Consider the following 13,291-nt stretch of genomic DNA (forward strand, 5'->3'; position numbering starts at 1 on the left):
GGGGCCCAACCCACTCTGTGTCCCCTGCGGCAGGGACATGGCCACTTCCTCCGTGCAATTCCCGGAGGAGCAGGGAGCCCCACGATCTCACGTGGAAGAATTGCCGGCCGCACACGTCCTTCCTGGTTTTCTCCCCCCTTCTCAACGCTGGCTTTGCTGGCCCTGGAATCTCTGCACAAATAAACCCGGGAGGTGAAAAGTTGACGTGGTTTCTTGGTGTTTTTGTTTTCTGGCAGGCGGTGGAAGGAGGGGTGAAGGAGGAGTTTGGTGCCATTTTTCTTTCATCTTTTCTTTCTTTTTCCTCTTCTGTTGTCAAACAAATGATGAAAATCCTGCTATGGGAGCCCGGGAACCAGGAGCGAGGCTGCTGGGGGGACGGTAGAGGGTGCTCTGCTGACTCGGGGGGTTCGGGGGGTTCTGGGGCGTTGGAGTCCGGCTGGCTTTGGGCCGGAAGAGGCTGCCCTGCTGGGTGCTGTTGCTGTTGGCGATGGTGGCGTGGTCCGGCTCGCCCGGGTCGCTCTCCGTGTAGCTGTACGCCTGGGCCCGCGAGATGCCTTTCTGCTGACGCCGCCACGAGTTGTAATACGTGGGGTCGCTGATGTAGTGGTTGACAAAAGAGTGGGCCTTCTGGTGGCTTGAGTCGACCTCATACTCGCTGTCGCTTCCCTGGGAGGACAGAGAATCAGGGTTCGTCAGTGGCCCCACGGGGACGGGTCATCGGCCTCAGGGCTGAAGGCCCAGAGCACTCTGGTTCGAACCCCTACCCTGCCTCTTTCAAGACTTGGGCTGCTAGCGTCTTGACCCCCTCACTGCCAGGAGGGAATAAGCCCCTTTTATGCCATGTTATGCCTCCTTCGGAGCAGACCCTGGACGTGAAGTGTCTGCTACAGTGTTGGCACAGAGCCGGCAGGTGAGTCAGAAGACCTGAGTTCTAACCTTTGTTTTCAACTGAGGCGACATTCACGTAACACAGAGTGAACCGTATTAAACAAGTGTATGACTCAGTGGCGTCTAGGACATCTGCAACGTCATGCAACCATCACGATGTCTACCTAGTTCCACACCATTTCACCACCCCAGAGTAAAACCTCGTGAATCAGTCCCTCCCTGTCGCCTCCCTTGTCCCATCTTCCCAGCAACCTCTGATCTCTCTTCTCTCTCCAGGCATTTATCTAGTCCGGATATTTCGTATAAGTGAAATCATACAATATGTGGCCTTTTGTGCCTGGCTTCTCTGACGTAGGGGAATGTTTCCAAAGTTCACCCATGACCTCGGTGCAGCCTCTGGCTTGGAGGACAAAGCCAGCCCCAGAATAAAGGCTTTTAGAGACGCCGGTCGGTGACAACGTGCTGGTGCCCACCCATGTGCATTCCAAAATAAAAGCAACACTCAGTTATAAAATAAGCATGAGAAAAATATCAACAGAAGTTCTGAATTTTCATGCGATGATAATCTCGAAGCTTTTTTTGGGGGGAAATATAAAATATTACATTACTCTTAACATTTTTTTTGATACTTTGGTGTCCTAGGCACAGACTTCATCTGCCTGTGGGGGACATTAGCCTGTGACAAGAGTCAATCTGGGTTGCAAAGTAAAATCTGAATTGTGGAGCTAAAAATATCACACACACACCCCCTCCCCCACCCCGAGCTCCCAGCAATGTTTTGAGAATTAATAAGACAACAGATGGGGCCGCCCTCAGAACTCTCTGGAAGAGAAGTGCTCGGATTTTAGTGAACGGCACATGCTCAGTGAAACGCGGCTCGGAGGACCCCACCCAGGCTTCCAGCCCTTGCCCTGCTGATGCCCCTGCCGGGGGGAACATGTGCCACGGGAGGAGCACAGTGGCAAGGAGACCCAGCCTGTCCAGGACGAATGAGTCTGGGATGCTCAGCCGCGTCCTGCTTTGCAGGCAGAGAACGTGGAGTGCCGACCTTGCCCAAAGGCTCTGAGCTCTGGGAAGAGGAAGGCACAACTCGTTCTCAGGAACTCAGAGTCTTTCATGACGTCGGGACCCTGGGGAGACACAGCTACCACGCATCGAACCATAATGGTGCCCGTCACCGGAGCAGGTGCCCTGCCAGACAGCATGAAGCGCTGACTGGCATGACCCTGTTTACTTTGCACACCTTTGTGCCGCGGCTGCTATTGCTACCTGAGTGCTAGTGCCCTGCTGCTGCGGCCCCAGTGCTGAGAACACCAGTGCAGAGACGGGGAGGGTTTTGCCCAAGGAAATGATCTAGCTGGGCTTGAACTCAGATCTGCCCAACTTTCCAAAGCCCAGGGCACTCCGTGCCCCCCCACTCCTGCCTGGAGCCCACAGGATGGGAACCAGAGCTCCCTGCCCTCCCGGTGGGAAGTAAATGCTAGATCTGCTAATTTATGTCCTCTGGCTGCTTCCCTCCCTCTCCTCACCCCTCCACAACCCCAGCCACTCTCCTTACCAGCCCCCAGCAGACACCCCCACCCCCACCTCAATCCTCTTGGCGGCCAGAGCTGGCTGTCCAGGACAATGGAAAGTCCCTCGGCCTTCTCGCCATGACGCAATGCGGCACAATACAGGCCCCTTTCTGTGCCCACTGCCCAGCTGCCGGCCCAGGAGAACAAAGCGGGCTCCATATGCCGAGGGGCGGGCACCGGACCTGCAGCAGGGGGGGGCTGGCCTGCCGTGGGAGCCGTCGGCAGCGGGAGGCTGGAAGACCCGAGAGGCTCGGGGTCTGTGGGTTTTGGGGGCCAGAGAGACGCACCGGAGTTTTCTCTGTAGCTTAGGTCTCTCTACCCACTAACTGGCCTGAGTAGTTGCTCGCATCATCCCCAGAGGTTCTAGAATTTTGGCTGGCCCCAGGCCCCAGCCTTGGAGAGGAGCCCCCAGGTCACGGGGGCTCCCATCTTGCAGGAGCCAGGGTGAGAAGGGATGGTGGCAGGATGAAGTCCCCACTCTGGCTCCTACTGGCAGGGTGCTTGGAGCCACCACTCAGGCTCCCTCAGCCTCAGTGTCCTTGTCTGTTAAGTGGGCAGATCTCCACAGTTCACGGGGTGGAATGAGCTAATACACGAGAGACTGCTGTACAGGTATTACTAGGCAGAGAGTGAGGGTGGGCCTCCGCAGGAGGGGGAAGAGATGGCGTGAGAAGCCTCAAAGCCCCCCTGGGAGGGATCGGAGGGGCCGGGAGCCCAGCCGAGGGGCTGACTCAGCGCTCAGGCAGCTGGAAAGGGAGAAGAAGGTTCAGCTCCTGCCCCCACACCCCCACTCCAAGAGTGGGGTATGTCTGGTTTGGAAGAAGGGTGGGGAGTGGCCTCTGGGCCACCAGCTCTCTGCTGAGCACCTGCTGGGTGCCAGGCAGTCTGTGGGCAGCATCCGCATAGGATGGAAGGCAGGAGGAGGAGGAGGAGCTCTGAGCCAAACAGAGTCCTGCTGCAGGAGGGGGCTGGGCAGGGAGAGTCTGGTCTGCCCCCTCCCCCCAGCTCTCCAAAGTCCAGGGAGGGGGTTCTTTGCATCCCGACTGCTGCTCCCGCCTCCCTCTCTGTGAACATCTGTTTCTTTTCTGGGCGGGGGTAGGGTGAGAAGAAAGAAAGTGAGGGGGGACCAGGGGCTCCTATTGCAGCTTTCAACTCTCAGGGGCCTCCGTAATTGAATGCAGCTTCCCAGGAACCGGCCCAGCACAAAGGGGGCTTTTCAGGGGCCGCCGCCAGGCTGCCAGGCAATCAAGCCACTGCTTCAGCTCCCCGGTCTCTTAGCCCCTCAAAGCCACTCAATCAGCAATTACCAGGGTCTGGGGAGGGGGAGCACAGACTCTCCAGGCCTGGGGACGGCCGAGGGAGGGGGCCAGAAGGAAGGAGGACCCCGGAGAGAACAAGGAGCAAAGCCAAGCCCTTTCACGTTTTTGTTCCTCGCTAGCCCTAAGGATCCTGTCTCAGACCCAGCAGGCAACGGGCAGGGACCCTCATCTTGTTGAATCTGGTGAAGTGTGGGAGGGGTGTGTTGCCCCAGATGACAGAGAAGTCACCCTGCGCAACTCTTTTGGAGCCTGCAAGCCGGAGCCCCCTCCCACACCCATGGTCCCACCGGCTCTTCTGCCGGATTCTAGCCTGAAGCCGCAGCTTGTCTGTGCGCAGTGCTCCGGCCTGTGACCTCGGGCACCCTTAGCCTCGAGCCCGCCGGGGCCTCTCCTGCAGGGGCTGCAGCCTCCTCCGGAGTAGAGGTGGGGTGGGGGTGACGTGCTAAGTGTCCCCTGGGTGTCCCTGAAGAACCTCCTTGGATACCCCCTCGAGACACAATTTTGTCGGGGCCCTGGGCTCCCAACAGTAGAAATCTCCTAGAAATGTCCTTTGAAAAATGTCAGCTCAGACACAACGTCATGTGTGCTACTTACGCCCTCATAGGTAAAGTGACCGTCCCTCAGCTGTCAGAGATGTCTGCGGTCAGGAGCTTCTTGGGAGGTCCCTGGGTGGGGCTGGAGGCAGTGGAGGCCTCTCTCTTTCAGTCTCCCCCTGTGCCATCCCAGCTGCCTATGCTTCTGAGCTCTGCGACCAGAGCATGCTTCTTGACATTTCCAAGCCTCAGTTTTCCCATCTGTTAAATGGGGATTGTCCCACTTGCATGGCAGGGTGGTTTGATGTTACATGAGAACATACTGAGCACATGGCAGGCGCCTGATATGTAGCTGTGCCTCCCTCTCCCTGGACTCTCTCTGCCCTGGAGCGTGTTTCGCGTTTGGCACAAGCCTGGGCTGCCAGGGTCTGTGTGGGTCGGGGTACAGAGAGGCAGGAAGTGAGGCCTCAGCTGAGTCTCTGAGATGCATGGCCCCACCTGACGGACAAGCAGCACACACAGTTAAAATGTCAGGGCCACTCAGCAAAGGGCGATGACGGAATATGACCACCACTGCAGCCATCCTCGAACCCACGCTGCTCCCCCCTTCTATGCATGACCTGGTCCTGTTCACGCTTTGAGGCGCAGCTCAAATAAATGCCACCTCCTCCAGGCAGCCCTCCCTGAGACCCTGGTGGAGTGGCCCTTCCCCCGGGTTTCCTCACACTGCTTTCTCTGCCCCTGCACCCCAGGAAACAGAAAGACTTTTGTTCACCACTTTCTCCCTGAAGTTCTTGTGGTTCCATAATATTTTCATGAGAACCGAAAACGTGATTATGTACACACAGGCGGTCTTCCCGAGTACATCACAACCCACTATGATGGAACATTCATAAGCGTCTGTCCTGCCCACTACTGTAGCCACCATGTGTAAATCCTGGCTGTTTACTGGGTGCGGAACAAATAGCTGTTGAGTAAATGCACCGAGGAATGAATGAATGAGCTCCACGGACAGCCAAACCAGCACTCACTCCTTCCAGGTGCCACACGGCGCCTCACCTGTGCAGGTGTGCAGGGCAGAGGTAACAGCAGGGTGAGGGGCTCCCTGACTCACTCCACCTCATCGTCTTTACCTCAAAACGGCCCTAACACCACCCCTGCCTCCTGCGAGCTGAGACTGTAGTGGTGACATTCACGAGCAATCCTTCGAGTCCCTTCTGGCTCCTAGAAAGCACTCCACAAATGCTCATTGTTAGGACTGAGAGCCCAACAAATAGTATCGAAAATATGATGCGACCTATATATTTTCTTCTTACTTTCTGACATAAGCTTAATTCTATTATAATGTGCTTAAAGGGACCGTCCATGATACGGTGAAGAACTGAAGGTCGAGATTAGAAGCTGTGTGCCACTGGCTTGGAATTTCCTTTTCCGCTGAGATTTGTGTGCTAAATAAATACATATTTTTTTCTACCAAACTTGGGCTCTTATTTTGAAAATGGAGTTGGAATGCAGCCATACTGCAGTTTTACAAGTTCCATCAAACAAGCCACAGGCTCTTTAAATCTCCAGTCTGGGGGTGCACCCTGTCCTCTGCCGGGTGCCCCTCTGCACCCCTTGAGGCACAGCCCCGACCCCACCCTGTGCCCTCTCTGGGGAACCAGCCCATCTCCACTAGCCCCTCACCCACACTGAACTGCGGCCTTTCTCGCACTGTAGCATGTGTGTTTGTTTATAGGTCAGATGGACTTCTTGTTACCAAATCACAGGGAAACGGCTGGGCAGATTTCTGCCAGTTTTGGACCGTGCGTTGTGGGTGGTCTGACGTGGGATGGAAACCAGGCTGGCGTGGGCAGAACTCGCTCTCAGAAGACCTGGGGGAAGGGAGCCTTCAGAAAGGTAGCAGCCGTTCTCTTGAGCCGCTGAAACCCAGGGGCCCAAGCCCGAGTGGTTGCTGAGCCTTAGGGGCGGGCCCTTGCATGTACTGTCACAGGCAGGGCACCTCCCAGCGAGCAGCACTGTCAGCCCCAGGTGGGAGCCACAACGGGGGCTGCTCAGCATCCCCGGACAGAGTGGCAGCCGAGTGGCACAGCCCTGCCATCATGGAATCATGGAGCAGCCCCCTGGGGACTCTTGGTGACACTTAGGGGTGGTGGCTATTTGCCAGCAGGCATGGAAGCAATTTAGCATCTCACAGTGGGCACAGGATACCAGTGCCCGGGATGGGGGGGCCCGGGTGGCCGAAGCCTTCCCATGACAAACTTTCTCAGCGTCTTCCTGGGCTCTTCCGTCTCTGAACAAGCCAGTGCCCTGGCGACAGCCTCCTGGGACCTAGACTGCCTATGGTGACCCTAAAGCCAAGTGCCTGATTTTTAAAAACAATTCTGGAGTGAACAGACCCAAATGGTCCTGGACACCTTTTCCAGAGCCCTGTGACGAGCTGGCACTGCACAGGCTTGACCTCATCTCCGTTAACGTCCTCCCCATACCAGCTTCCGGACAGGCCGTGTCCTGTGGACAAGGGGCCCTGATGGACCCTCTTGGGTAGAATCACTAAGGGGCAGCGCTGGGATCCAAGCCCAGGGCACTGGTGCCCAACCACGACAACATCTTTTCAAATGAGCGTCTCTCCTTCAAAGCAGCCCTCGGGGAAGGCTGGACAGTCATCCAGTGACCTCAGGGTCCACAGCTGCTTGGGGAACAACTCTAGTGCCTGCAGCACTTTCCTCTGAGTGTCTTTGTTCTTTGAGGATGGGTTGGAATTTTTTTTTTTTTTTACTTGTCAAGTGCATCAAATTACAGGAGTGAACTGAGTGTTTGGCCCTCTTGAGTGTCTCAACAGCAGGTTCTGAAGGCTTTTCCACAAAGGTCTCCAGTGAGGGTGACATGACTGGCCCGAGGGTGGCTCTGGGACAGGGTGGAACCCAGGGGCCCAGCCAACTGCGGTCAGAAGGCCTATGAGCAAGGTCTGGCTCTGAAACTCGGAGCTGCGATCTCAGGCTCATACGTTCTGTCCTTTGGAGCCGAGCCGACTCACTTAACCTCTCTGAGCCTCAGTTTCCCCATCTGTATAAAAAAAGACAATGCTAACACCTGCCTCAGGGGGTCGCTTTGATGATAAACCCAGGTGAGGCTTGCGAGATGCCCAGCGCAGCCCCTGGGGGATGGGCGGTTGTTGTGTTGCTTTGAAGGGGCCAGCTTCTCTGAATGTGCGAGTCTGGGTGTTGGTCAGGAAGGAATGGGAACTTCACAGCCATGAATCTTTGTCTCTACCCTGGGAACCTATACCTGGTCTCCAGTTGTTCTGGTTGACTTGCTTTCCCAATGACACGGCATTCTTTTGACAGCTGTTTATACAGAGTGCCCAGGTACCAGGTACTGTCCAAGACGCTGCAGATGCAACAGTGATCAAAAACGTCGCAAGTTCCTGCCTTGGCAGAACTTGGCTTTCAGAGTAAATAAGCCCAACCCAACCCAGCCAGGCCCTGACTCAAACCCTGAGCCATTCCGAACGCCTCTAGCACCTAGGTGGTGGTCAACTGTCCCCCCAACGGGGCTTGAGCATTCTGCTGTGACAGCAGCCTTCTGGAACCTGGGAAGCCTCCTCCCTCTAGGGCATGTGCTCCACGGAGTGACTGTTCCAGGTTGCTATGGAAACAGTGCCCAAGTGATGGGCTTGTTCTGAACAAGTCGGACTGGGGGCCGAGAAGGGGGGATTCCAGGTGACTCTGCCCGCCCTGGGGGTGGCTTCTGCAGCAGGCTGCTCTGCAGCACAGGGACTCTGCTACCAGCAACTCTGTCAAGGCTGGGGGGCCCTGGCATGGCCACATGGCCAAGGGACGATTCTGCATCCCTGCAAGGGTCCTCCAGATTCATGCAGGGATGGCGACAGCAAGCTTGTGGGACACCTGGGCAGTGTCTTCTAAACTCAGAGGGCTCATTCCCCGAAAGGTCAGCGCCCAGCCAGTGAGGGTGGAATAACAGTGTGCTCTGCAAGGCCAGGGTCCAGAGCTGCCCGACAGCGTCACACGGGACGTCCCTCCCACTGGCCGCCACTCTGCATAGACAGAGGAGGTGTGTCACAGTGTCACAGCCCCATCGGCAGAGGGAGTTTCTTTATCTTTCTGAATTCTACCTGGAGTGTCTACAGTCTAAATGCTGGTTGCCATCTTTGGGGGAAAGAAAAAAAATCACACCTCAGGGAAAGGACACAGGCCCCTGTGGGTGGCCTTGTGAGTCCCCAATATTCCTGAGGCTGCAAAGAGCTAAATACCCCCGAGAAGATGTCATGACCTGGATCACATGAGCTCAGCGCAGCTCTGTCCCCCGTTGAGCCCCGAGTAAGCCAGGCTACATTGGGGTCTCTGTCCCTGCCAGCTTTGAGCTGGGGGGTTAGGTCCAGCCTTCCCAGCTCTGCCAAGCCCCCCAGTAACCCTGGAGCTGCACAAAACAGGAGCGAGTGGGAGGCCCTCAGTCCACGGGCCTGTGCGGATCGCAGGCTTCCTGGCACCTCCGGCCCGGCCACCAGCCCTGCTCCCCGCTGGCACCTCTTCCTCTGCTTCCTCTCCCGGGACTGGGCAGAAAGGTCCAGGGCATGGGACACAGTGGCCTTTCGTGGCCCCTTCCTCGGCAACCACCAGGCTTGGCCGAGGCTGAGGGGCCTGGGGTGGGAAGCTGCAACATCGCATGGCTGGAATGCGCTCAACGCCTCTCCCCACGGCCTGGGACAGAGTGTCCCCGAGTGACCCACCTAATGGCAGCTCCGTGTCTTCCAGAGACACCGTCCCTCTCCCAGTGTAAAAGCTGACATTCATTGCACGGTTGCCGTGTGCAGAGCTCTTCTGTGCCTCATCTCAGTAGATGTCCCCACAGCCCATGAGAGAGTGTCACAGTCCCTCCCCGTTCTACACATGGAGAAACTGGCGCTCAGAGGTTGGCCACCTGGGGTGCCCAGCTCACAGGCAGCAAAGCCAGGGCTCAAACTCAGGTCTGAACCTATGAAACTTAATGCCTCACTAGTCTACACTGCTTTCCACCCTCAGGGCTCTGGGGCAGCCAGCCCTCATTCCTGGGGCCCACTCTGATCCTGAGTGGTTAAGGGGCACATTTCTCCAGGCTGGCAGTGCAGGCCTGCCTGTCACCCTTCTCCTCGGAGTCACCCTCTCTGCAGCCTCAGCACGCTTCCCTGCAGGCAAGGCCTACGGAGTCACTGAGCACGTAGGTGACACCTGCAAGTCTAGAGGACCATGCTGTTGGGGGACCTCGTATGACGAAGGTTCCAGGGACCCCATTAGCACTGGGTGCAGACTCTGAACAGAACTCAGGAGGTGGCAGATGACCCACATATGACTTTGGGGTAGATTCTGGGCCCGTGAGTCTTCATGGCCCATACAGGAAAGGGAGGAAGGACGCCCCAGTGGCACTCAAGTCTTCTCCCTTCACTGCCCTACCCGGGGAGGTGGCCGCTCCCCTCCCCTCTCCAGGGCACCTGGCCCTCCTCGCCTCACCTGAGAGTCGGAGATTTCTGAGGGCTTCTCGGTCAGGCTGCTGCTCTCTGCGGGGATGAGGTCATTGTACTTGGTGACATCCTCATCGGAGTAGTGGAGGCTGCCCGGGCTGGGCCGGGGCGGGGACCTGGAGAGAGCAGGGGAGTGAGGCTGAGAGATGGCCTCGCTCAGAGCAGCACCCCTGCCGGGAGACCACAGCCCCTCCACCCTGTGTTCCTCCTCCTTCCTGCGTCCACTCTCCAGAGACTGGGCCTTGGGTACAGGAGCCTGGAGGAGGATGAGGAGGGAAAAGCAGGGTGCCTGGCTAACTCTGGGGGTAGGGGAATGTCCGTGGCTGGGTTCAGGACTCCAAGCCTGGGGCTGGTTTGGTGCAAATGGCATTTCCGTGTACACACAGTGGCACAGGGACACATGGAGGCCTGGGTGTGTGTGCCACGCACTGGGGATGGGAGAGGCCAGGAGGGGCACAGTGGGGGCGGCCACCGGTGAAATGCCCCTTGTTACATTCGGCAGGGCCCTGGAGCCAGCCTGGCGGGGCTGCCGTGGCCATGCTGGGCTGGGCTGGGCCTGCCCTGGCAGCCTCCAACGGCTCTTTCTTTGGAAGGCTGGACTTGGCGGGGGATGAGAGGTCCGCCGCTCTGGCCGGCGAGCCCCTCCCTCTGTCCTCCTGATGAACACACACGTCGCTTGGTCCCTCCAAGATGGAGACAGAGAGAAGCTTTGTGAGCTCCCCTGAGGGCGGCTTGACTCCCCTGCCTGCTGGGAATGTCAACAGGGCTGAGGCCGAGACAGGCGCCCCTCCGGCCAACCTCCCCCCAGCTCAGGGGAGCAGAAAACTGCCACGTCTTGTCCAGGGAGGCCCGGGTAGACCCAGGCGGGCGCCCCCCGACCTTGGAAATGCACAGCCCAGTGGCCACAGGGAGGGGGCACAGGAGGGGGCTGGGGTCAGAGACAAGTCAGGAGCGAGTAGGAGCTGGGAACACACTGCCAGCCCCGTCCTTCCGTCACGGAGACGGTCCTCTAACAGCTAGAATAAGGAACCAGGGTGGGGGTTTCCAGGACAGGGGGAGGCTGGCTGGGGCACGGCAGTATTGGGGTGCTCCTGCTCTGTCACTCAGGTGTGCTTCCCCAGTCTGCCCTGGCGGGGCCTGTCTGGCCTTTGGGGCAAGTGACTACTTGCGGGTCAGTTCCAGAGCAGCCGGCTCCAAACAGCAGTGGGCTGGTTTAAAAAATCTGGCCAGTTATTTGCATTCTGCTGCCATTGGCAGGAACCCTCAGTAGCCACCTCCCTGCAGTGTCCTGGCCCCAGGCTGCGGCTGGGCCTGGTGGGGCAGGTAGAAGCCCCGGCTGTGCTGCTGGGCCCTGCTGTGTCTCACGACGACCATTCCCAGTCCCAGAGCGTGAATGCTGCTTCCCAGGACAGGATAGGACCAAGCAGGTGCTGTCCGCTCTGTGGCCCTCCCTGGAGCTGGCCACACCCGGGCACTGCGGGGCCCTCCCGCCCGGCCCCCGAGCGCCCACCCTCCGGCCCCCCACATAGATGGCCCATTACCTGGTGTACAGGCCGTTCTTTCGGCAGAAGGAGTTCTTCACAGACAGCCGCCGGTTGTTGAGTTCCAGGGCAGGGAAGCTGCTTTCGTCCAAGCTCATCATCTCCCCGTGGCCCAGGGCTCCAGACTTGGCGCTGTTCCCTGCGGGGGAAAGTGACGCCCCTTAGACTGCATGGCCTCCTCTCTCCCACCCCCCACCCCCGACCTGGCTGGGCCACCCCCACTTTCTCCTGCTAGACCTGAGACCCCCATGAGACACTGGGATTGTGTGTGGGAGCCGAGGCTGCCCCACCTGGCACACCAGCAGGTGCACCGCCGAGAGGACAGGCCTGCCACCCCCTGCCCTGGACAAAAGGGAGGCAGACACGTGAAAGTCAAGTAAAGCCAACCGGGCTCGGTGCCGGCCCCCTTACCCGAGTCTGTCTTCTTGGCGTACTTCTTGCTCTGGCCGCGGATGATGAGCACAAAGACCAGAAGCAGGATGAAGATGAGGCCGACCAGGGCAATGACCACCAAGAACCACCACTCCTCATAGAAGGGGTTGGCTTTCTGGGCTGGAACATAGGTGGCGTCAGGCTGAGGGTGCTCAGCCCCCTCCTGCCTCCCAGCCTCCCGCTCTGGCAGGGACCCTTCCACGGCTCATGCAGTTCCCGGGGAGGCAGCGTCTGTGCCCTCTGAACGAGGGAGAACCTAAGACAGGCCTGGTGAGGATGTTTTCGTCTCAGTCCCCGCTCTGGCCAGCGGGTGGAGGACTGCCGGGAGGGCTGATATGAGATGGGTTCTGGGCTTGCCTTCCCACTCACTGGGAAAGAGTGCTGGGGTTGATTAATGATGTCTGCCAAGGACACAGGCGGTGGTGTAGGGGGAGTGGCAGTGTGCTGGCTACTTTCCTTTCTTTTCTTGTCCTTGCCTAGGGGCTATCTTGACAGGTAAACCTAACTTTGTGTGGGGAAATGTGCCTCTCTCGCCTGCAGGAGGCCAGGAGAGCTTTGCCCAAGGTTCAGTTTGGACGGACTTTTTTCCTGGTGGCAGAAGCCAGGCAGCTGGGAGGATGGACGGGAAGAGGTCTTTAGAATGCCTCTTCCACGTACAGCTCCCCATCTTCCAAGACCGCGTTACTGTGCTTTCCGCACCCAGCCAGAGCTAGCCATGTTGTCCTTGACCGGGGTGGGCTCTTCCCTTTCCGTCTCGAAGCGGTTCTGTCCCATGATTTGGTTCTATCAATCTGGGCAAAGGAAGACGTGTGTAGGGGGAGGGAGGAGGCCAGGACCCTGGAAATTCACCGGTGAGCAGAAATTCTGAGCTGTGCTTCTGCCTTGGGGGAAGGGGCTTTAGCATTCAAAGGGGTCAGTGGTTAGATTTGGGGTCATGGGTTTAGATACTTTTTAAAATTTTTTAAATTTTTTATTTTTTTTTTGAGACAGAGTCTTGCTCTGTTGCCCAGGCTGGAGTGCCGTGGCGTCAGCCTAGATCACAGCAACCTCAAACTCCTGGGCTCAAGCAATTCTTCTGCCTTAACCTCTCGAGTAGCTGGGACTATACGCATGCGCCACCATGCCGGGCTAATTTTTTTCTATATATTTTTAGTTGTGCAGCTAATTTCTTTCTATTTTTAGTAGAGACGGGGGTCTCGCTCTTGCTCAGGCTGGTCTCAAACTCCTGACCTCAAGCGATCCTCCCACCTCGGCCTCCCAGAGTGCTAGGATTACAGGCGTGAGCCACTGCACCTGGCGGGGTTTAGATACTGGAGTCCCTGGTGTGCTCTGGGACATGAAGAAGAATGAGGAGAGGAAAAGGGGAGTGGGGTGGCCCTGCCCAACCTGGGCACTGCCCAGTGGGGCTAAGGCCTGCCTGTGTCAGCTGCAGCTCCACAGGCTGCCAACCTGTCATCTTTGGAGGGCAGTTTCCATGGAAACACAG

At 57.9% G+C, this 13,291-nt stretch overlaps 1 protein-coding gene across 1 annotated transcript in view; it reads right to left on the reverse strand.

The window, feature by feature from the left end:
• Positions 1-294: 294 nt before the first annotated feature.
• SDK2 (sidekick cell adhesion molecule 2) overlaps positions 295-13,291 on the reverse strand; it is a 236,487-nt gene continuing 223,490 nt past the window's right edge. Inside the window, exons 42-45 of the mRNA XM_069483167.1 lie at positions 11,785-11,925; positions 11,374-11,512; positions 9,822-9,948; positions 295-666 (exon numbers count right to left, since the gene is read on the reverse strand). Coding sequence (XP_069339268.1) covers positions 313-666; positions 9,822-9,948; positions 11,374-11,512; positions 11,785-11,925 — 761 coding nt within the window. The 3' untranslated portion in view covers positions 295-312. The remainder of the gene's footprint in view (positions 667-9,821; positions 9,949-11,373; positions 11,513-11,784; positions 11,926-13,291) is intronic.

This window comes from Eulemur rufifrons, chromosome 9 (assembly GCF_041146395.1).
Source record: "Eulemur rufifrons isolate Redbay chromosome 9, OSU_ERuf_1, whole genome shotgun sequence".
Classification (NCBI taxonomy): Eukaryota; Metazoa; Chordata; class Mammalia; order Primates; family Lemuridae; genus Eulemur; species Eulemur rufifrons.